The sequence below is a fragment of the Semicossyphus pulcher genome, unplaced genomic scaffold, assembly GCF_022749685.1.
Source record: "Semicossyphus pulcher isolate SPU_LCO1_2020_fin unplaced genomic scaffold, fSemPul1.0.p SCAF_4, whole genome shotgun sequence".
In the NCBI taxonomy this organism is placed as follows: Eukaryota; Metazoa; Chordata; class Actinopteri; order Labriformes; family Labridae; genus Semicossyphus; species Semicossyphus pulcher.
The window spans coordinates 28,588,986-28,614,528 of record NW_027211715.1 but is presented as its reverse complement, the minus strand read 5'-3'; the positions used below and the strand labels follow the sequence as shown (position 1 = coordinate 28,614,528).

The following is a 25,543-nucleotide window of genomic DNA, read 5'->3' as shown; positions in this document are numbered from 1 at the left end:
GGGATCAGAGTTTTCCATTAAAAGCACTGAACCGCATGCATGCTAAACAAACCTCTCTCTAGGATAAATAAAGCTCCTAAAAAGCACTTCTCTCTGCTCAGTGGACTAACCTGGATGTCGAAGGTGTACGATGTGTGAGCCCTCAGCTTGCTGATCTCCACCCTGGTGTCCTTTAACCCCCGCTTGCCAGGAACGAACGCCACGCTGTCGTCACACGGCTGACATGCCCGCCGCTCGCTGCTGTGGCACCTCCGGCACAAGACGTTATACGACAGGTCTTCACGGTGCCCGGTGTCACGGGGTGAGTGCCACTCCAGCAGCACCGAGGTCTGGTTGACGACTGAGACCACGTTGCGGGGAGCCGAAGGGACACCTAGAAGACAGAGGAGTTACGGTTCAGCGTCTTGTGCTGCGGACGTCGATCAGTTGAAATCAGAATCAGCGAAGTTAAAGCCAATCACTGCTCCACATCTGGGTGCAATCAAACTTCATCATGCTTAGCAGTAAATAGCAGGCCAAGAAGTCTCACACTGGGAATAACATAGTTCAGAATGAATTGAAGAAACAACTTTGTCTTGAGACGCGAGAATGCAGTAGGAGTAGAGATGACATTTATAACCTGTTGGAGCTCTTCACATTGTTTTGTAAAATGTATTATTCAACATTTATTCATTTATTTTTTGTGTTTTCTTTTAAGAACATATAGAATTAGGTTTGATACCATTTGTGTTTGAGTATTTAGGCTTTTAGTTTGATAGTTTGTAGTTTTGCATCAGTTGACGTGTATATTTGGGGCAGGTAAGATTGGATGGGTAGGCACCAGGAAGGGGAATGTTTTTTTACCAGGACATGCCAGATGAAACACTGATTGATTGTAAGAAAAAGTTGTTGAATAAATATAAAAGAAACCGTAATTTTACCTGGACCATGACCATTCCCAGTGAGCACCAACCGGGATTTCAACGCTGAAATGTGGTTGAAAACAGGGTGAAATCTGAGACAGTTAAAATACGGTTACGACATCAACGTGTCAGAAACACATTTTAGCTATGAAAGGGTGATAATTGTAGGGGTGAAATCTGGTCTACACAAAGACGTAATTTCAACACATATTATTTTTCATACAAAAATCAAAAATTTGACGCTTTATAGGCTGTGTGATGCTAACGAGAAGGTTCAGAGGCATCGTATAGGGAGCAGTTTGGAACATTGCCCAAGACTGAGCATGGCCAGGTACGGCTGTGCAGCTCTGACTACGAAGGCAGAACAACCCCTGGACGCTGGACTTTATTGATACCTGACGGAAAATATCTACCTCAGGAGTCTCCGGTGGCGTGACGTGCTTCAGGAGATGTCGGTGGCGTGACGGTAATGAGTGCTTGATCCCTAATGCAGCTATCGTGGGATTGAGTCCAACTCCACACATGTATTTCATATTTTTCCCGTTGGTGACTGTGACACTTGTACCATAATTTTAGCCGCTATGTGACTTGAAAATTGCTGTCAATACGTGTCTGAATGTGTGATAAATCTTGTGACAGAAACAGGTGCAAAACAACGACGTCTTCAAATAGTCGGTGACAAAACTTTTTAACCAGTTTTGAACGTCTTTACAACAATGCTCACTGGGTTTGTTTGATCCTGCATATGATCCACTCTCCCCGTGCCACAGTGGCTTCTGATTTTCACCTCTTTTACCACCTTATTTGTCCTCACATAAAGACATCTGTTTTCAGGGTTTATTAAAAAGCTGGAGTACGCTGGAAGTCAATAGGTTCTGGGATTGTAAGACGGCCAGAACCTTACGCCTCCTGCTTTCTACAATGAGTGTTATCCAGCATTCAACCAAATCCCACTCAAACACCACTGGACACTACGACTCAGACTAAACCCAGACGCTTCCGCCTCCAACAATGTGTTGATCCTCGCCTGGAGATTCTGCATTTCAGATACATGTCATCAGAGATTAACATTTGTGCTGCTGTGTTCTTTTCGAATATCAGAACTTGTTGAACTCTAAACATTTGTCTCTATGCTTTCTAGGCTGTCCACAGATACAGATGGTGCAGATGCCAGCCCTGTCTCTAACAATCAGAAGGTGACCTAACAGCTCACAGGCAGCCAGAGAATCACTGTTTCTCTGTCACTCTTCAGTGAGTAAGTCAGTCTGCTTCTCTCTCGCTCCTTCTCTCATTTCTCTGTCAGCTCTTCTCTTTGATCTGAGCAGATACCCTGCTTTTTACGCCGTTATATCGAGTCTTAAACACACACCCACAGTTTTCACAAGGTTAAACCTAGCGGGTTCACTTCTCCTTGACACACATCCAAAGACCCACGGCACACGCAGACATACCCGCACGACATGTAACAACAGACAACCTTGGCATATGTTAATCTCAGAGTCGCAAGAAATATTTGGGCCTGTGGAGCGTGTGTGTGTGCGTGTGTTTATGTGTGTGTGTTTGTGTGTTTATGTATGCATGTATTTGTCAAACAGACTTCCTTGCGTCAGAATCAAAGTGCTAACAGTCAGTAGGGGGTAGAAAATGTAAATCGCTCCATCTCATAAACATTACTTCTGAGAGAGGACCCATCACAAACTGTGCTTTCATATTTATACATACAAAGGCACATGACGAGTGAGGACACAAATATTCACTTCATTTTGATCCATATAGCAGGAATACAAAGTAGTTATGATAATTAGACTCTTGGACACTCAAAGAATCAATCAAATTTATATTCTACTGTCACACTTTAAAGGCACAGTAGGTTATTTCTGCCTCCAGGAGTCTCAATCAAAACAATAATAAAACATGTGGTGTGGTGAAACTGTGACGTAGCCGGGGGTTATGGGAGTTGTTGTCCTCACAGTTAAACAAAGCTATCTGACGTGGCTCAGAGGCAATAAATCATGATCATGGACGAGGTGAAGTTACTTAGCATTTAGTCATGCTAATTCAGGTAACATAATTTCATTCTAATGAAGGGTAGCAAGTAGCAGTTACCTGACTTCCTTTTTCACTTGAGCTGTGTTTCAATCCAGGGGCTGCAGCCTTCGAAGGACGCGGTCTGCGGAGGATGCGACATTCACAGCCTGCGTAGACGCTAAAGCCGAACTCAGATGAGACGGTCTGGTCCATTGAGGATTTCCTGTTGGCGTCACCAGCTGTTCCCGCCCTTACCCTTGCGTCACCAAACACCTAGCAACAGGTAGCTAGCAGGCTAGCATAACTATTGTCACGTAACTTAATCTGTTATTTTAAAGATAATTTGTTACAAGGGCCCTGTTGTTATTTTTTGGCCACGCAAGAGTCCACTATCTCGCCGCCACGGACACGCTGGGCCGTGAAGGATAGTATTGGTCCCTAATGCTCTAGTGGCTAGTATTCAGCGCTTTCACCGCTGCAACCTGGGTTCGGTTCCTGGTTAGGGAATGTCTGTTTGTGACTGTCAACTCTACCACTGAGCCACAGCCGCCTAAATTTGTTTCCCCCCCTGGGGATCAATAAAGGATTATATTATGCACCCGATGGATCCGTCGTGACCTGGGAAAAGGAGGACGCATTTGTCGGCCGCATTTGAAGGAACCTTCGAAGCGTCGCTGTGACACAATCAGCCTTCAAATACGTCCTTCGAAGGATGCAGCCCCTGGATTGGGACACAGCTTAAGTGATCATCATCTGGTGTTTCCTGTGTTTAGAAGCCAGACAACCAAACGTAATGCACCATTTAGTTCCATTAAAATACAGATTTGTTTGGTTTAAACATTGTTGGAAACATTCTGGATTATACAAGTACACAACTAAAAATCTATAACACAGATCTGCTATTTTTTAGACATGATGCAGAAATGTTTCCTATCACACCTTTTTTTGGACCGTTTCGCTGCAACAATAGAATCCGCTTTGAGCCCTCCAAAGAGTTGTCTGCCCTGCAGTTTACAACCACACTATTCTGCTGTTTTGTACGGAGCTTTTGCAGTATTAGTGTGACCTATACACAAAAATACGCTTCAAAAAAACCCCACACACACCTACAGCTGACACACACACACACACGCCTCCTCTTTACCTATTCAGCCCATGAGCCCTGCTGAGAGAATGATTTTCTGTCAGCCAGCTATCCGCACACTGCACGCTCACTCTTCCACTTCACTGATCTGATTTTATATGTGATTGACTTCATACCAAATGAAAATAAGCTGGAGCTCTTTCCTATATTGAAGTTTTTAGAGTTTTCACTCTTCTTTTTTTATAGCCGTTGTGTTGTTTCTGTCTTTGAACTGAAAGTACACAAAGCCGCGTAGGCCGACACCTGACACCTTTTCAATGGGAAAGTTGATTTTTCCTCCGTCAGCATCAATTCGAGATCGAGCTGCTGCTGTTTCAGGTGACGCTTTTCATGTGCACTCTCTGCTGTCAGACGACGTTAACCCCTTAAATTGTTCCATAAACACTGCGAAGACATCGTTTTCTTTTGCAATAAAATTAAATCAATGATGAGCTGCGATCATCGACTGTATAAAAAGATGGTCGACATGACAGCTCCCTAAAAGTAACATCTCTATCGCCCCCTGCTGACTGGCTGCAGTATAGGTCATAAAGCCCGCCTCCTCCATGTTAACAGATGGGACATGAGTCAAACTATAATATCAAATAATGATTTCTCAAACATGGTTTCTGTCATTATAGTTAGTTCTTATCATGCTGATTTACGTCCAAGTGTTCATTTTTCTGACAAGTTTTAATGAGTTATTTGATGCTGTAAAAAGGATGATTGACAGCTCTGTTGACGAATCCGGCTCCTGCAGCCGATCTGTTCTGGATTAGCAGAGTAGAGGAGGAGCAGCGAGAGGAAAATAAAACAATCACTACAGTCAATGAAGTTTACGTATCTGTGAACTGCCTATCATAGGGACTATTTTGGCTTCAATTTCGTACAATGAGAGCAGATGGAGACGCGTCATCTATCTATATTCAGTATATAGTCATTTGTTGTGACACAGCTTGATTGCAATTTAAGAAAAGGAATTGTGTGCATGATCCAGTACACATAGACAGATGCCAGTTAAAACAAGGCTCATAAAATCACCAATAATATAATACTGCCAAGATTTATACAATAACACTGTGGATTTTGCAAATTCATTCATGAATGTTAAACAGTAAAACAAAGACCCGCCCCTGATTAAAAAGCAGCTTTTTTAGTCCCCTAAAAGCATGAAGTTGTATCCAGGTCACCAGGACGTGCACACACACACACACACACACACACACGTAACTGCTCACACAGACACACACTTTCACAGTTTGAGACTAGCTGCAGAGACAGACCAAATGATTCATGTCTCAACCTACTTACACCATCTCTCTGTGGAACGGAGAGGCGGCGTTTTTCAGACTCTGTGCCGCGTCTTGCATAGCAATACAGCCCCTTCAACACACTAAACTCATATTCACTTCAACGGAAAGCCTGAGGATTGTGGCAGTGTTATTACTTACTGCTCCCCAAATCCCCAAACAAGGCCGGGAACATTGCGGCACACTCGCTCTGAATGAGGTGCATGAAATTAGGACTGGAGTGACGAATCAAGGCAGATATTGGCCTTTAATTCAATGATGAGATATTGGACCGTCAGTGACGTCAATCACTCGTACGCTGTGATGTCAGCTCACTTCAGTCCAAAAATCTGCCTTCACAAACCTTTCGCCCTGAGGCATGAACACTCCTCTTGTGCTACTCTGAAGGTTTACAGAGTATGTATTTTTGTGTTATTACAGAGAGAGTCTGACTCACTGGTGCACACGTCCTCCGGTTTGTCCATGTCTCCACGGTAATAGCCGTTCCGACAACCGCAGAGGTAGGCAGCCTCGATGGTGGAGCGACTGTTGGGCGGACATTGCTGACATAATCCGGGCCCCTGGGACGACTTAAAAGTGCCCTGGGGGCAAGCTGAGGAGAAAGAGAGAGAGGGGAAAACACATAAAAATAAGATACAGAACTCTGTCTTCTGGAGATGAATCAAACATCACAAGAGGCTCTGTTTGTCTGAGACATTTGGTAAACTTAAGCAAGATATTGTACAAGTAGAGTTATTACCCAGTGAGCACCAACCGGGATTTTAACGTTGAAATGTGGTTGAAAACAGGGTGAAATCATTTTTGTTTTATCAATAATTAATTCATTTTAGCTATGAAAGGAGGACGAAAGTGATGATTGTAGCGGCCTTTTCCAAAATCATTTCGAAAAAAACACATTTTATTTTTCATACAAAAATCAACAATACGGCGCTTTATGGGCTGTGTGATGTTAACAAGAAGGTTCAGACCAATTGTAACGGGAGCGGTTTTGAACATTCCCCACAGAAGAAGTAAAAATTAGACTGAGCATGCCCAGGTACTTTGGCTGTGCAGCTCTGACTACAAAGGCAGAACGACCCCTGGATGCTGACGTAGTTCATTAATACCAGACGGAAAATATCTACCTCAGGAGTCTTTGGTGGCCAGCAGTGATGAGTGCTGCCCTAGAATGCAAGTGTCGTGAGTTTGGGTCCAGCTCCACCCATGTATGCAGTCATGTTTTTGTTTCTGACTGTGATGCACTGCTCACTTACTCAATCATTTTAGCCGCTATGGGACTTTAAAACTGCTGTTAAAATGTGTGAATGTATGATGAATCTTGTGACAGACGCAGGTGAAATCTGGTGTAAACATAAACATAATCATCTTCAAAAAGTCGGTGAAAAAACGTTCACTATTTAAACAGTTTTTAACGTCTTTTCAACAGAAAAATGCTCGCAGGGTATTTTGTGGCTGACGAAGCTTAAGGGGGGATTTCTGGGGATAGATGCATACTACACTCACCGGCCACTTCATTAGGTACACCTGAAAAATCTATTGTAATCCAATACAGCAGCTCAGCCATAAGATTAGCTTTTATGTTGCCTGCAATGTACAGGCTTTTTTGTAAGCTGTCAAAGAGGTGTCAATGATATTTCAGCGTCGAGGTAATAGTTGGTGGTGGGGCTGTACTGAGCAGCATTATATTCAGAGGTGTTTCTAACACTCCGGCCCCCTCGTGTCTGTAAACAGGGAGGACAAAACATTAGAGACACATCTCAATATAATGTAGTTCAGTACAACACCACCTTTAACTACGGCCTCAGTAATAAACATCATAAACATCATTTAACTGACTCTCAACAAAACAAAAGTCAACAAAAACTTCATAAAAGCAGAATCCATGGCAGTGCTGTTTAACTGCATTAGATTGTACAGGTGTACCTAATGAAGTGGATATTGTTCAGGCAACATTTTGTGTATGTCAAAAAACGTGACACTGACTACCTGTGGTAAAGATAACGTTTCAGAACCTGGTTTATTACTAAGTAGGTTTCCACATCTAATGAATTTGCATTGCTACACTGAAGCACAACAATAAACTCAGCAGGAAAATATAAAAATATGAAAGCAAAAACTGCAGGTCAAGTTTTCATCTCTCTGTTTCCGAGTTGTTTCTGTCCATAAATATTAACTCCCTCATCCTTTGTGACATCAAACACATGTATGAATTCTTAAACATGTTCCTTTCCCCGGCTTTTACTCATTCAGGGACGGTTTGTGCCGAGCACGCAGTACATGATGTTCCCTGCTTGTATAATGTTATACTGTATGTCAGTCCAACATTTGTACTGCGATCTACTTGGGATAAGACGTGCTGAATAATGGAGGCCGTAATTGTGTGTATCTTACTTTTTTGTTGCACTAGATGTTTTGAGTTGTGTGAAATTATTGTGTCGCCCATCTAGCATCCACATCGTTCAGTAAGCTCTAAGACAGCTCTCCCCTTTAGTTAATTTATTGCCAACGCCGCAGCAGTTCTTGTACTTGTCCCTCTGCAGCCTTAAATTTGAGGAAGTACATCGACCATTTTAAAGCAATTACACATGAATAAATCAATGTAGTTGCCTCCACTTGATCTTGTAGTTTTAATATGCGTCTGCTACAAAATAAAATGATATAAATAATGTGCTGCTGGAGCTTCTTGGGTCATCCAGGGGGAATCTTCAGGAAACACAGTTCGACAAGTAATTAAAAGTTCTCCTTTGTCACCATTACTGCTCTCCATCAGAGCTTTCCACTTACACCATCCCACTCTAAAATCTTATCCAATAACATTAATTCTCTGGGATGCCAGGGATTTATGCATCATTCCCTTATTTTCCAGCTAGTCTTGCAAAAGCAGGGGTTGCATTTTTTATCTTTTGCAGGAGCATTAAAGCAAGACGTTTGCCTGACAATAGTGCAATAAACCCGATTTAAGGCTGCATCTGCGTTGGTTTAATGTACAATCTCTAAATATTTTATTGGCCCTTGAAACAAAATAAGCACAGTATGTTCGTAATAGTGCTGCAAATCAATGAAATGCCAAGTCTCTGTTAATAAAATCAAACATAGTTAGAGCTGCCTAACTCTGTTTGTTTGCTGGGAATATGCTTTAGGATTTATTTAAACATTATTTTAGTAGGAGGGTCTCTTGAGATCAGGTCTGAGCCAAAATTGTAGCTCAGTTTTCAAATAACAAACAGCATCATGGAGGAAGCTTTCAGATGAGCTTTTACTTTGAAAATCTCGAGTGAAATCCAAGGGCGGATTTATCTGACCAGGCGCAGGAAGAGTTCATATTTCAGGCTAAAGTGCTTGTCAATCATTTGTCGGACGTTTAAATATTACATGCCGCGTTCGAGGCGTTTTTACTGTAGATCCGGTTCTCCATTAGGTGTTTCCAGGCCTCGAAATATGACACTACAATCTGTGCCGGAATACTGTCATCACAGGAGCAATGCAACGACTGATTATGTGAGTGACAGGGAGTATTGAGAGTATGTGACACACTAATGTAAAAAAAAAAGTCTTGAAGCTAAAGGATAAAAGTTTAGATGCCCTGAGCAAATCAAATGTAACATAATGACATGTAAAGTAAAATATATGTTTGAATATAAGTTCTTTATGTCTCTAAAGTAGGGCTGCACGATATTGGATTTTTTGCCGATATTTTCCAACCCTTTTTGCCGATTGCCGATTTCGACAACGATATATTAGGCACATTTTTTTCCACCTATTTGTAGAGAACATCAAGTCTCTCCTATCGTGGAATTGATATCATGCCTACTCTTATTGTAGTGCCATACCACAGACACCTTGCACCCTTCTTCATGACTGACGGAAGAGGCGTTGTACAAAAGGTCCCATGTCTGATCCCTCACATTTCTGAGCGCACCTGAATGCAGCATCCCCCCCGAAACACGGCAGTGAGGGAGACATGCCCGGACTTGTTTACTGCGAAGACATCAGTGATCGCAGATGGACTCTTTTTATCATGTGTGCATCCATGAATATGTAAGTTAGTTTCGCAGTGGTGTTTATGTTTCACTCTGTTAGCATCGGCTTTGGCCGCAAGTGTATTTTCGGCATGTTTGATGTTTTTAAGTCGGTAAAATGATGAGAATGTGAGCTAACTGTGAGCTAGTTAAGAGTTGTTAAAGTTGTTTAACTTGAGTGGCTTAACTTGGCTCGAGTTTCTGTGACTTTTTAGTCTTTCTTTGTATATTGTTGATAACTTTGCGCAAGCAGTGCACGCACACACTCATGCCAAGTTAATGTCGTAGCATTACGTGAAGCTTTTTTAGGGAATCATCGAGCATTTCAGCATAACTAAAGCGGTGTTTTATCGCCGGAAAATATCAGCAGAAAAATGACATATCTGCCGATGCCGTGTATGTCATTTTCAAGCCATTATCTGCAGATACCGATAACGTGCCGATAATATCTGCATCCCTTCTCAAAAGGACAACTTTTTAAATGAACACATGCTGTTTTATAAGACGTTTTTGTCCAGGGAAAACACTTCCTGAATCATGGCTATAGGAAACACAGAGGTGTGAAATGAGAAAATGAAGTGAAATTAAAGCTCTGCCAAAAGACTGAGAGATTTTTTAATATCACTAGTTTAGATTTATCTTTGGGACTGTTTTCCTTTCTCTGCTGTATTTGACCATATTCACACAGCAGCTCAAATCATCATGCTCAAATACTTTTGCACTACAGGTGGTGAGTCTTCTAAATTTAAATGACCAAATTATTATCAATTCACATTCATTTCTAGATTGATCAGCAACTAAAAAGACAATGTATAGTGATCATTTGCAGGAATATCAGACCACATATCAAGTTAAAACAACGCATTTGATCATTTATTAGCTACAATCAGACAGCCGCTAATGTTAGCTTTCAGCCACTAGCTAGCTAATATAGCTAGAAAGTGGCTGAAAGCTAAAACTGGTAGTGTTACAAGAAAAGGAAAGGTGTAAGTTCCTTTCTATAGATATAATATATCGTATAATATTATTCTATGGCTTAATAAAAAACAAGCTGTAAGCTAAGAAGTAGTTAAATGCAATCAGAAGCTGTTGCCTGACGTTAGCTAACGGTTTATCAAATATGTTGTTTTACTTTGAAATATGTCCCAATGTGCCTCTGATTTTAACTGTCTTTTCAGTTGCTCATTAATGGCTACGTGATGTAATGACGATTGTCAGATATCCTTAATTTATAGTACTCACAACCTTGAACACAGTAGCAGAACATTATAACAGCATATTAGCTTCCCACCCTGAGGTTGACCTCAGAGAAAAATGGCCGCCGTGTTCATATGGAGGCTCACTTTACCTCCGAAATGCTTTAAATGCTCTAAGACTGTAACGCAAAGCTAACACAGATTTATGGTGACAGAGAGGGGAATGCACAAGCACACTTTTAAGGAGTCCAAATGGTAACATGAATGGAGTGACGGAAGTAAATGAGACAGCGGGTTAAGAGCCGAAGAGTGTCTCTTAATCAAACGTTAAAAGGTTTAAAAGGCAGGAAGTAAGGAAGAAAAAAGAGACAGAGAATCACTAAAAGACAAGAGAGGAGAAACAGAGAAATAGTAACAGGAAGGAGAGAATAAGGGGAAGTGAAACATAATAAAACCTGCTTTGTTCACTCTACCGAAATAGTTATTTACTGGCTTTGCAGATGCTTTTTTCCCCAACATGATTCACAATGAATCCTCCTGCCCATTTTTACTGCATATTACCTCGTACATGAACATCGAAGCTTGAAGAAATAATGCAGATTTGTAGAACACTCCGTATTTGACTGCAGATTTAGATCAAGCTTGTACAAAATTTGTACTATTTTATGCCTCGCTGGTGCCCAAATAAAAGCATGGTGGAAGAGTTTTAACACCACCGAGTTATGTAAGAGTGAGCTGCACACTCCTTAGGCCTGAGTCTCCTTCCTGTTTGGTGTGGAGGAGGTGAGAGTCCCGGTTTGTCAGAGGACACCGCTGCTATTTTAGCCTTGAGTGGGGATGTTTTTGGTGTTTTTGAATCAGGTGCAAAAGGTGTTCTTATAAAAGGTGGTATATTAAAGAGGAAACATTTTTTCTGTGTTTTTTTTTCTTATAACATTTTCATCAGATCTGAACTCAGTAGTAGATAAATCCATCTGTCGACCAACAGAAAATTTATCAGCAACTATTTTGATAATTGATCAATAGTTTGAATTGCAAGTCACACAGAAATGCCAAAAATATCACCGCTGGTTTAGCTCAATGGTTAAATCGGCTGCCCATGTACAGAGGCTACAGTCATCGATGTAAGGAATAACCCTTTCCACGTTTGATCCCCCATTCCCTCTGTTTCCGACATTATCCACTGCCCTCTTTGTCATTTATGTGATAATCTCGAAGATTTTCATTCAAATAAATCTCTGTTAAGTCTCTATCTATCACCAAATGAGGTAACACAATGGTAACTGAGCCTAAGGCCCACTGATGAAAGCCTTTGCATTTGCAGTATTACAGACTGGGTGTCTGTGGCGAGGTTCGTGGAAAAAATCACAAGCGGCGCCCAGTTAGTGACGCGTTTTCCATCAGCCAGCAGTGGTTGGTCTGCCAGAGAGGGTAGGCGGAGCTAAGCGGCTGCTTTTCCGCTCTCTGCAAGTGTTGCGAGTAAACAGTAATCTACTATGGCTGAACAAACAAAGAAAAGATGGATGACTACAGATACAACTTCAAAAATAAGTGAAAATCCAAAGAAAAAGAAACAAACTCGACGCTCAGATGAAGCAAACAGTCTAAAAAGGAAAGCGACCGTCAGCGAGGAAAATCAAGAGTTACAACTGGAGCCAACCGTGGACGTCACACATGAGACACTGTCTGGATATCTGGGAAGTGTGCTCCTGCAATTACCACTTATCGCCATAGGTGCCGCCAAAGAGAACAAAACTGAGATCTACCAATTTAAACAAAACAAGGCATTGAAACATGTCACCTGGGCTCTTGCAAATTGTGATCAACATTTTCACTCTTTTCTGAGGTTTTAAAAACAAATTATTTGATTAATCAAGAAAATAATCAGCAGCTTAATCAGCAATTAAAACAATTGTGGGCTGTGGACCAAATCATGATGTAATCACATGTCAAACAATCAAACTGACTGTTTAAGTGTTCACTAACCCTGCTCTTCAATCAACTCTACTGCCAGGCAGCTGAATCTGGTATTGATTAATTATTAAAAGATTTTGGTATGTTAGCGTTGGGCAGGAGCTCCTCAGGACCAGGTTGGCAACCGCTGGTTTATATAATTTAGACTTCTGGTTTTACACTGCGATGCTGTTTTGTGAGTAGCCATCACTGTTCACTACATTTTCAATCCACTGTAGGACAGTCTGACGAGAGTGACAACTCACAGTCAGTCAGTGAGAATAATGAGCCAAACTTTTTTTGCAGTGCTCTGAGGAGTTTTAGAGAAAGATAAAGTGGGTGGAATAATTTTGAATAATTTAAAAATTTTTGGTGCAAACTAAAAAATGGATGAGTCCCTTTTCTCTTCACTGCTCTCTGAACGAAGTCCTGGTTTGATCCACACCCTAAACGAGTTAATATGATGTGTTGTTTCACCATATCCACATGCACAACTCTTTATAGCTGCTGTAAATGGCCACACTCAAAAGGCGAGGCATGTAATGCTGTTGGACAATCTTTTCTGGAGGATGATCATAGTGTTGCACTTGATTATACACATATAATAAAGGGGTTAGCAGAACATAAAAGTTAAAATTTCACCCACTTTCTGTCTTCTACATAAACACAGAATACAGACCTTTAATGACTCTAATAAAGACCTCAAAAGTTCTTTAAAAAACAGATTAAACGGCTGTAAAAGGCTGTGAGACAACCAAGCAAACATGAGCCTGACAGCGGCCACATTAAGTCCCATCATGACTATTCAGATCAGGCCCAGAACATCACCCTATTTCTCCCATAAATCCCAGAGATTAAAGACTTGATCACAACCAGGACGTCATCTTGATTACATTTTAATGACTCTGCCCAGCTGCAGAAGTGGCTTTTTTAGGCTGTCAAGATGACGTCTGGGTGATAATGTGCTGGAAATGACGTCTAAATCATCTCAGTATTAGCTGTGATCTGACCCGGACGTCACTGAGAGACAGCATGACGTAGCTTGGCTGGCTGGAGGCTCTGGTGGTCCATACATCCAACTGGGAAATAGCCAACAAAGGAAGCAATAAGCTGTTTTGAATCTTGCCTCTTTTAAACCTTTGAGTGCACGTACTACTGGAAATGTAATATCCATTAAACTTTCTCATATTTTTAAAGCATCTTCAGCCACAGTTTTGCCAACGATTCCCTCAAACAAACTCTCTCCCTCCTTCTTCTCTTCCGCCTGTCAATGTCACGCTCCCTTTGTGCTCCTTTCTTTCCACCTTTCTTTGAAGTCTTGTCTTCAGGAGTGTCAATGGCTTCTGCCTCTTTGTGTGCGTGTGTGTGTTTGTGTATGTATGTGTGGGTCTTGAATAGGCAGATAGACATCTGGCTTGTCAAGGTCATTTATTCAACAACCTGGCTCATACACATGGGGCGTGTCACCATGGCAACAAGTCTCGCTCCCGCTCTCTATAAGTTACCACCCTATAGTTCTCTCTCTCTATCTCTTTCTGTGTCCAGCTGTCTGAGGATTTAATACCGACAATACCTATGCATGTGCAAGATGTTTGTTGTGACAGTCGGGTATTAATGAAATCTGATTATATATACAACAATTTCCATCAACCTATATGCTCACAAACGGATTAACATTTGTTTTTATTGCAGTCACCGAGTTTAAACTACTGCATTGATTCAACTCTCCATCCATCCATTATCTATACCGCTGATCCTGTTCAGGGTCGCAGGGGGCTGGAGCCTAACCCAGCTGTCATTGGGCGAGAGGCGGGGTACACCCTGGACTGATGGCCAGTCAATCACAGGACTGACACACAGAGACGGACAACCTTTCACACTCACTCTCACACCTACGGGCGATTTTAGAGTCACCAGTGAAACTAACGCACATGTCTTTGGACTGTGTGAGGAGAACATGCAAACTCCACACAGAAAGGCCCACTTTGTCCGAACCAGGAACCTTCTAGCTGTGAGGCGACAGCGCTAACCACTGCACCGTGCAGCCTCAACTCTGCTGTATTAACATTGATTCTTGTGGTTCAGTTTATTTTGTGTGGTCACTCCGCAGAAGAACAGTCATGAACCCCTTTCACACATGCACTGCACTCCTGAAAACTTCCCGACATTGTCCAGGTGGGCTGCATGTGTTATGCCGACTTTTTCCTGCCTGCCTCCGAGTAAAATGTCTGCAAGAAGTCGGGGTGAGCCGATGTGTGAACGCAGCAGGTAATAGTCAGGAACATTCATATGATGATAAAAAACATCTGGGGTTGAAGAAGAACGATCATGTACAAGACGTCAAGCAAAAAGGGGCACTGGTTTAGCCAAGTTGGCAGAGCAGGCACCCCATGTACAGAGGCAAAGTCCTCGTTGCATCGGCCGATGTTACAACTCCGACTCGTAGTCCTTGATGCGTGTCATCACCACTCTGTCTTCCCCATTCCTTTATTTTAAATTCTAAAAAAAGGACAATAGCAAAGATATCTGCAAATTGGAAAGATGAAGAGATTTGGGAGCTTCTGTCTGTGAAGGCCGACGCCAGAAGCGTTCGCCAGTTGCGGGGACCACAGCATACCTTTTTAACTCCCCACAGCCAACAGGAAATTGTCAGGATGGCATGTGTGAAAGGGGCTGTAGATGTGGAGCAAATAGAAAATGCTAAAGGTAGGAGGCATAGAGCGGAAGAAAGAAAGAGTTAAAAAGGGACAAAGAGAGGAAAAGATTATTCCTCTGTTCCTCTCTCTACCTTTAGCCAGCTGTGCAGTCACACAGCGACCATGCCGATGACAATTGTGTTGGCATACAGGCTCACTGATCAATTATTAAAAACGTGCATGACTCGTGTGTGTGTGTGTGTGTGTGCGCGTGTGTGGTAAAAGCCTGCTGGTTTTCAAACTCTTGGAGCGATGTTGGGGGTCACAGCAGGGGTGGTTTGTGTGTATTTGGCTGCAGTGCTCGCTTTTGTGTGGTGCATTCAAAGTAAGGGTCTGTGTGACTTTACACACAAACACACACACTCAAGATTCTTTGATGTTGAGCCAGTTTTTCTCCGGATAGTTTGCACAATATGCTGGTTTAGTTCAAAATAAACACCCTCTCTGTGGCCTGACGCACACACACACACATAAAGACAACCATCTGTTCTAATAGTGGGTCCGGTTTCCTGCCAAGTTGTTATCAGCTGATTGGCAAAGGAGCGCACCAAAAATATGCCAGCTCGACAGAGACAGACGGGACATGGTCTGTCCCACGTCATCTTAAATCACCGTTTAAGCACTGAAGCTTTGAATAAAACACGAGGCAGGTGTACGAAGACATCACAGGAAATATCAAATCACGTGCCCTGAACCTGTCTTTGGTCTGTATACGGTCAGACTTTTTAGTAATTCTGGATCCCACAGAGGAGATCCAAAGCTAAGGACAGGCAAGACTTCGGCCCAGTGTCCACATAGCGCCCTTTTCTGAGCGCCGGGGTCAGCCCTATGCATGGGTCTGTATGTGACTGACTGAGTAACAGACTGACTGACTGACTGACTGAGTGAGTGACGGTCCTTTCCCAGCCATAGAGAGAGAGAGTTGCCACATCGCAATGGCGGATCATGGAGCATATTGGACCTCCACTGACGCGACTCTGTCTATACGGCTCTGGATACTTTGTTTGGGGAGAAGACGGGGCTGCTCCTCCGCTGCTCGTCTGCTGTCCTCACCTACGTCCGCAGCGCACACCTGCTTTCAAACATGTTCTCATCGGCCTCATAAGGACAGTCCTTGTAACACATTGACCTGATGCGGTCAACCACATACCAGGTTTTGACCTAGTCTTGTTTTCAATTGTTCCCAATGAGGACAGAGTGTTTGCAGCCACCTAGAGACAAAGCACTGCTCCCAGTGCTCATCAGTGTGGCTGCTCCGCCGCTCGAGTTGAAAATCTCTGAACTTTTCAGAGAGGTTCTGGTGTCGTCACCACTGCTTTTCACAGGCAACCAATCAGATGGGGCGCCACTTGTCACCGTGGTTACCACCAAACATGGAGGAGCAACTTGTTATGGCTGTTTCTGTCTACCTGGAGCTGTACGATATGAAAAAACAAACAGTTTCAAAATAGGGACAGAAAAGCCCGTTTGTGGGAGCAAATCGGCCAGACACTAAATGTTGCTGGTAAGTGTTGTGCTTTTATCGCCCTAAACTTATTGTTGTCATAGAAACAAAACCTGTGTGCAGCGTCTTTTTTTCTCACCACAAAAGCACTTCAACCCAGCACTCCCAAGCGCCCTGCAGTGGTTTCAGAAAAAGGCGCTATGTGGACACAGGCCCTTAAACATTCCAAATTTGACCTCAATTCCTTCTGCAATGACAATCAGCGTCACTGTAGCATTGTCAGACTTAATCACTGTCTCCCATGAATCGTGCCTGCCTTACCTTCTCCCCCTTTTCAAATATTATAAGAAGAAAGAGTATATCTGTCGCACACTGACACCAAAGGCAAAGCTGACATTTCAGTCTGTGCATTTAATGTGCATTTTACTGCAGACAGTCTTTGCTCTCTCTCTTTTATCTCACAGTTTTGTATCTTTCTAACCTTGGTTCGTCCTTTATTTTACTTTGGTACTTCTTGCCACTCCATCCCTCCACAGGCCTGTTTTTCTTTTCTTACTTTCTTTGTTTCCTTCTACCCCTCTTTTTTCCCTTCTTTTCTTCCTTCCTTCCTTCCCTTTCAGTTACCCCCTTTATCTCTCCGGCACTCCCCGACCAGTCCAGGACTAATTTGCAGCACACTAATCTGGCTGGAACACACCAAACTAATTAACATGGGATGAAGAGGCCTCACTTATCATCGCACCATATGTACATACGTCACACACACATGCTCACACAGCCACATACACACTCTCACACACTCGCATAATGGCAGAGACACTCTGGGGAGTATAAGAAATGATGGGTTCTGCTGCGGAGAGGAAATGGGGAAGGAGGCCAGATATAAAAAGGTGCAGATATATGGAGTATTGAGGGGAAGAGGAGCTATTTCTGTGCCACGTTCACCCTCGTCTTTTTCTACTAATATTAACTTATGGAACATCATGGGCTGCACCCGGAGGCAAAAATACACCAGAAAATGTATACATGCATGCGATTATTCAGCTAAGACTGCAAGGAGCGGAAAACTCTCCTCTCCTGGGCTCGGTACAACATTTGCATTTTCTGCAGAACTGACTCAGCATAGCTTTAGTATTTTGTAGACCAAACAGGACTTAAATGCGGCATTTCCTCCTAATGAAGAATAACAAAGTGTGTGTTTATGTGCATATTTAGTTGTAGATATTTTACACACTATATTCCAAAAACAAACACATAAAAAATTAAAACTAAGGTTGTAAGCATTGTTTGAATCTAGCATGCTTGGTGATGCTTTCTGTGACAGCGCCTGCTGTGTTTTGCATGGTTGCTATGGTGGATTATTAGATGCATGTAGCTGGATATTGATTCCCTGTCATACTGGCTTGTTAGCTTTTGTGTGCTGCATAAAACAGGGTGTGCTGTAGCAAGGTCATCAGAACAGTTTTAAAAAAAAAGATTATTAATTCAGCAGATTTGTCTCAGATACACTTTGCGAGCACAGTTTGAACTAACAAAGCCTCATTAATGCAGAGATTTACCTCGACACACGTTGCCGTTGTCTGGTTCATAACCCGCCTTGCAGCTGCAGCTTCCAATGGGTACCATCCACTCTCCATCTCCGTTACAGTAAAGCTTTATGGGCACGTCTACTTCCTCAGCGTTGGGGATACAATTTCCTCTGGCGATGACTAAAGAGGTGGACTCGGCTCCAGTCAGTGTCTGCACAGAATTAGAATCGCACAAATGTACATGTAAGGCAGCTGCTGCATCAAAATCCAACAACGAGAGCACAGTTTGTTCTGTTTCATACCTCTGGGAAAAAAGCAAAGTTCTGCACCACGCTGGGGCATTTCTTGTAGAACACTCGGACAGCCAGGAGGGACATGCAGGCGCCCAGATCCTGGAAGGCCAGGTGGAAGCCTCGGCCTTTAGACAGCGGACCGAAACTCCGAACTTCTGTGTTCACTTTCATTAGCCTTCCCCCAAAATCAACCTGGGAGAAACTCTCATCTGCTGCGATGGTATCAACCTTACAGAGAGAGAGAGAGAGAGGAAAAAGAGAAAAAATATTAATAAATGTCAAAATCTAATTTACTATGTTAGAATTTAATCATTTTTTGCTGTTTCCCAGATGAACCTCGGTGATGGCACAAGAGGCAGCTGCGAGATTTTCAACACTTGGGTGAACATCATGACTCCGATTCATCAGCACAAACAGTGTGAAACCATACTGAGGAAATCTGTTAATTGAAAAACTGCGAATGCACAACGTTATGTGCGTGACATTTTGAGGAATGAAGTCAACCATGAGTCCAGAAGTGTACTGTGAAAAACACATCCACTCAACAAAAAGTAAAACATATTTAAAGCTAGAGAAGATTAAGAGAGAAGTTTGATTATTTTTCTAAACCCAGTGCATCTCTACAAGACAACTTCTGATTGGCTGAAAACTAAAGCCTTTTTTCGGATGGTTGAATGAGTTCTTCAATCCAGTTGTTTATTTAGCATAAAAACTACTATATAGAACTTTCTCAACATATTAATCAACACCCTCAACTAATCAAAAATAGGCAGAATCGCCAAATTGGGAGAAAATGAGTTGATCAAATGTGTAGCCTCGAGCCTGCACTACATTCTGTGCTGAGTAGACGAGGCTTATGTGTACAACATCATTTATCACATCCATTTGACCTAGCAATCGCCAAATTGAAGCTGGACAGTTTTTTTTTAAGTGTAATTGATGCTGCAATTAAGGTTGTCAAAATGTTCGATACTTTTTTGATACCACGTGTTTCAAAACAATACAATCGCCGTTATTTTTACGTTCGATAGCACTGAAAGATATAAAAGCTTAGAAAAAAAACACATGTATGATACGTTTTCAACCCAAATCTGCCACGCAAGAGAGCTGTGGTCGAGTGACAAAGGCAGGAAGTGGAGAAAGCGAGCGCCATCAATGAAAAGAAAGCAGTGAAACGGAAAAATAAGACGTAATTTCTGATTGTTTCACCATGGTTACGCTCCAGAAACAAACTAACAGGCCTCCATGCAACCCTGCAAGAAGGTACAGGACTTTGTTTGTCTGCAGCTGAAGCCGCACTTCATCCTGTGGACTGCGTCTGTCTGCTCCGCCCTCCGTCACCTGCAGCTCTCATACAGCAACGACACACAGAATGTTCTCATTCACAGGTCGGCAAATAAAGTTTTGTAAAGTTACGTTAGCGTCTGTTGCAGACAGACAGAGAGCAGAGGAGAGAGACAGCACCTGGCCTCTACGTTTTCATTTAGTCTGGCTGTGAAGTAAACACCACTGCACAGTTATGTAACACCCAGGAATGTCCCAAACACAGCAGAATTAGTAGAAAATTAGAAAATAGAGATTAACAGCAGATCCTCTGCAGATACAGAAACAACTAAACACTTAGCCTATGTTTATGATTGATAATTGAGAGGGTCGGCTGTATTTTAATATGGGTCTAAACAATATCAAATAATAATCAGCATTACTTTTTTGGGGAAAGTTCTGCTCAACTGTTTGTCAAATGAGTTGGTTTTGTGTTTTTTTGTAGCAGCACTGTGTGGTGAGAAAACTTAAAAAACAAGATTACCCAATTTCTGGTACTGATGAGTTATTTTTTTGTTGCCGTGGTATCAAAACAGGTATCGAGTATCATTTTTTTTTGTACTAGTATTGTAGCGAACTTAAAAATTCTGGTATCGTGATAACCCAAACCGCAACAATACACCCAGAACCATCTTTGCTCCTATGTTCATAAGCTCCAGTTCCTGCATCCATTACCTTCAGAAAAGGGGCATTGGCCCAGTACTCCACCCCTTTGATGCTCTCTGACACGGTCCTGTCAGTCTCCAGGTAGTACAGGTTGAACGTCTCTTTGCAGGAGCCGAGGACGCTGGGGATGGAGGCGCAGTCGCGCACGGTGAAGCGGATCTCCACGTAGATGCGCTGTGCCGCCCGCCTGTCGATGTAAGTAGTGAGGAGCCAGTTGTTCTGGCTGGGCTCAAACACATTGCACACCTGATACGTCCTGATGGTGTTGAGGTTCTCATCATAGCCGCTCACCTCCTCCCACTGGGGAATATGTGTGGTGGTGTGAGGAAGGGGGCAGAGGTTGTGGATGAGAGAGGAGGGAGGAAAGGAAAAGGGGAGAGGAGAGGCTAAAATGATTCATGGGTTTAAAAAGGCCTGACACAAATTAAACTTTCTCTTTCCATCCCTCCCATTCTGTCTCTCTCTCTTTTTTGCTACCTCCCCACTTCCCTCCCTCGATCGCTTTTTTTCTCTCCTCTACCTTGTTCTTCTTTGACCAGGGACAACCATTCATCACAATTAGAGCAACTCAACTCAAACACACCCACACCCACACCCACACACAGAATAGCACTGTAACTGGCTAGCACCCAAACCACCTTTAAAGAAAATCAAAGGCGTTCAAGAAAATGAATGGAAGAGCCTTTTCTGTTTCATTTTACTCGATTCTATTTAATTTTATTCTGTTCACTGGTCTCTTGCGGACTCTTTTGGGCTACACCTCTCCGATCTATTGGAATCCATTATATTCTGCATCAATGGCGGTTAATTGGTGTCACCTTGCTACTGTAATTAAGATTTTGACAGACTCTGTAATGGAGCACTGTAAAGTGTGCTCAAACTGCTTTCCCCACGGGCACACTGCTTTCCCCACGGACACACACACACACATACAGTACATCTCTGCACATTGTTCTTACTCCATTGGCAGGGAACGAAATCCAGCCAAGCTCAGCTGTCGCTGTCCTTGTATCCATCACTGTCTCTGTCAGACAAAAACAGACAGAAAGAGAGAGAGGTGAGAAGATGGAGCTGCAGGAAGAGGACAGGTATGAGCTTAATTAAAAGTCAGGTCAGACGCCAACTTAAGTACTGCACAGTGAAGCGTGTCATTCATATTCATAAAATCTCACTTTATACTGTCTTTTAAATGCTCCCTGTTTTCCTTCCACCCACTCTATGATAAAAGAGCTACACGAGGCCTCTTGTTATGCTAATACAGTATAAAGAAAAGTAACAATAGTATGACATAATGACATCAAACAAAATCAAATTACACACAATGTCATAATTTTCTGACAGGTCACAACCATCTCATATTCAACAAAAGGCATATTTTTGTGTTAACTGTGTGCATGTGATTAACTTATCATATGCTTTAGTGTTAAATGAAATATGTCAAACCTTAGTGTATTTTAGAAACATAAATAAGGTCTCAAATACTTTATCAGTTGCAGTTATGGCTGCTGACCTGTAAACAGCAGTTAGCAACAGCAATAGGCCTACCAGTTAGCAACATAGCAACAAACAGTTAAAGTTAGCTTATCAGCAACTATAAAAGTTGGTCAGAGGGTAGTGAGCAGCAGCATTAGCATTTAAAGGAACCAAAAGCTAAAGCTAAAGCAGTTAGTAACAGATAGGCCTAGTTATTGACAGCTAAATTAGCTGTCATAGTTAGCAACAAATGAAAGTTAGCAGTAGCAGTTAGTACCTAAAAGTAACTAACAGCTAGTTAGAGTCAGAAAACAGTTAGCAACAGAAAGTAGTTAGTAGCACCATGAACATGAAGAAACAGGGCAGCATCAATAACAGTTAGCAACAGAACACAGCTAACAGCTAGCTTAGCAAACGCTATAATAGTTGACGACAGATAGCAAACCATAAAGCAGAGAAAAAACAATTAACAGCTAGCTTCTTTAGAAACAGAAAACAGTTAGCAATACCAGTCAGCAACAGAAAGATAAGAGCTAGCCCAGCAACAGTTCATTTAGCAACAGGAGGCAGTTTATAGCTAGTATAGCAACAGCTATCCTATAACAGTAAGCAAAAGAAAACAGTTAGAAGCAGCATTAACAACAGGAAGCAATTAACAAAACCAATGTTGTAAAGTGGTTAGAGGGGTTGCATGACGGGGGAAGTGGTGCATTTTAGCAACTGGCTAATGACTAATCAATATGTGATTCCTTTGTATGTTAGTCAGTAGCATGTTAGCTAGCCAGATAACAAGAACTGCATTATGTAAATAAGACAACATTGGAGTTATTAAAGGCATATTTTTTTCTCTTTTGTTGAAAGCTATCCTCCTCCTCTCACCTACAGTCCCTGAGGCAAGCTTAAAATTTCCTGTATCAGTCCCTCAGCTGAACACAGAGCAGAAATTGATACTAATAGCTTTATCCTCTCATCCAACTCCTGGTGGGAGAAAATAAGCTGAACACTGTCAACAGAGCATTTAGGGGATTAGCAAATGTCATGTTAAAGGGTTAGCCTATGACAAACTTGTACCATGACACAAAATAAGTTTGACTACCATCAGCCATTATTCTTTTCTGTTTATAACATAAAGCTAACAGGCACGTTATGGGTGTATAGGTCACTGTGGACAATGTTGTAAATTTAGGCTGGACTGCTGCGAGTCTTTATGGATCAATCTATCAATGTGATGATGTGTTTAGGTTCATCTGTGTGTTAGATTCTAGTCTGTTTTATTTAAAGACAAAAGCACAAAATCCCAGTTGATATTCCATAAAATTACAATAAAACCAATATTGTAATGAACAGTGTAATAGCATTTTACCAACATTACCAACTCCTAATTGTGTTCACTAATTGTAATTAGTTTAGACCCTTTAGTCTGTTACGGTTACTAAAATAAGTAGGCCTAATGCCATTAGTATGTTAATGATTTACTGCCCGATAGTGGAGGTCTCTATAAATTAAATAATAATTACTTACAGATGTCATCAGTCAGCAGCAGTAACAGCAATTTAATACAATCTCTGTTATGTGAATGTGTGTAAGAAGCACTCTGTCAATCCTGGTGACACTAATGATTCACTGTCCTGAACTGAACCTTCACTATCAGCTCTATCTGCTGCAGAAACCTCACATACTAACCTGCACACTGATTAAATCACAGCTGAGAGACACAGTGACACAGTGCTGAACATCACAAAGCTAATTGTGCTTTCTCAGACGGGAACAAAAGATGTAGGAAAGATAAGAACTCTTGACAGCACACATCCTTGTCACCTTATAAGTCCTACTGAGTTAATGATGAAATATTGCTTCGTGAGCAGCACTGACTGTTGCCTGCAAACAAAGCCTGACAGGCTGAACAGTTTGCTTCTAATGATGCAAGGACATGTTGATGCTAATTTTTTCCTCATGTAATCTCTCCAATTTCCCAAACATAGCTAGACTAATAAAGGAAGCATATTTGGCCAGCATCTTGTTAAGCAAACTCAATAAAGATCCAAACACAGAAACTGTTCTGTAATGCTCTCAACAATCTGATAGAGTAAAGCTTAATTAGACGGCATAAAATTATAATTTCCCATTTGTTTTTCACTTTTGAATTCTTCTGCTAATCTTCAGCATGCACTGATGTTTTTAAGGCTATGACCTCCAGCAGGTGGTCGCAACTGGGACGTTGCTGGATACATAATCCTGGTTAATTCATCTAAAATAAAAACTATCTTAGCTAGATCATTCATTCTATTTGCAATGGATAGCCACAGCTTTCATATTTCACCTCAACACCTAAAGACCAGCTCCAGTCATGTTTCAAGACATATAAAATGCTCTGCTTGAAATAATGAATTCTGTCTGATGTGTTTTTCTGCAAAAAGTTTAATTACCTTGTAAAAATCCTCCCAAGGCATCTCCTCCTTCTCCCTTATTTAAAATTCATTAGTAGTAACATTAACATTAGTAGTCAGTAGTAAGTTTGCAAAAGTTACACAGGCTCATGCATCTCCGAAGTGGTTGCCATAGGTTACACCTAATGATATGCATAGCGTCACTCTGTCCATTAACGGGATTGGCTCCTTAGGTTTGTGACGTCTCAAACCTGCCAATGTGAAAACGTGTTGTTCAGCCTGTCCTTGGTACACTGCAGTTTAAAAGCAGACAGGCCCAGCCATGGAGATGACTGCTGATGTTGTCCCCGATATGTCTTTTAGCACATGAAGAACACCACATGGAGATGTTTACAAGGTTAAACACTTGATTTTGATTGGAGGGGGTCTTTAGGTGGTTAGGGGGTTAGGTGGGGTGTAAAACACGGTGCCGGCTGCTCATAATCATAATAGCTAGAGCACAAGTTACATAACCTTTAAGTTTTTGAGAACGATATAAAGCTTTTGAAGAAATGACTTCACAATAAGCAAATAAACTAATATAGGCACTTGAGAATATTGCAGATTAAACTATCTACACATCTTTGCAGTAGAGCATATCTAAAGAAATTAAAACATTTACATGGTTCAAACAATTTATGGAGAGATAAGAAATATGTTTTTTAATTTCCTACATTTAATATTATGTTGGATCAATAAATGTGTATATTATGTAGCAGAATTTGATGAAACAAGATTTTGGTATTTTTTTCACTTAGTTTTTTATTTTTAGTGTTTAAATTTGATCAACTATTGACTTATCTGACCAAAGGTTATACCAATTTTTATTTTAATTTGATATGAATTAATTAGAAGATAATGACATCACAATAAGCAGGAATACCAATGTAATGGATCATTTCTATTGCAGCGTCCTTGCGGTTTAACCTAAGTTTGCTCAGGAGATTTCTTCACTCTCCTAAACTACCTGTGGGTCAACTGAACAGCTGTTCTCAGAATGATCAGCGACACAATGCAGCAGGCGGACACCCTGAGATGTTCGAGCCGACATACGTTAGTTTGCACTATGACAACACGGACCCTCACACGGATTCCTCTCTAATAAAACACGGTGAGAAGACTCAACGACATCACACCACGAGGCAGCCGCAGGCAAACATCC

At 41.8% G+C, this 25,543-nt stretch overlaps 1 protein-coding gene across 1 annotated transcript in view; it reads right to left on the bottom strand.

Moving 5' to 3' along the window:
• Nucleotides 1–25,543, bottom strand: part of LOC138607887 (ephrin type-B receptor 1-like) — a 106,150-nt gene that overhangs the window by 47,096 nt on the left and 33,511 nt on the right. Inside the window, exons 2-7 of the mRNA XM_069680544.1 lie at nucleotides 21,442–21,506; nucleotides 20,492–20,782; nucleotides 18,503–18,721; nucleotides 18,231–18,411; nucleotides 5,800–5,955; nucleotides 111–373 (exon numbers count right to left, since the gene is read on the bottom strand). Of these exons, the coding sequence (XP_069536645.1) occupies nucleotides 111–373; nucleotides 5,800–5,955; nucleotides 18,231–18,411; nucleotides 18,503–18,721; nucleotides 20,492–20,782; nucleotides 21,442–21,506 (1,175 nt within the window). The remainder of the gene's footprint in view (nucleotides 1–110; nucleotides 374–5,799; nucleotides 5,956–18,230; nucleotides 18,412–18,502; nucleotides 18,722–20,491; nucleotides 20,783–21,441; nucleotides 21,507–25,543) is intronic.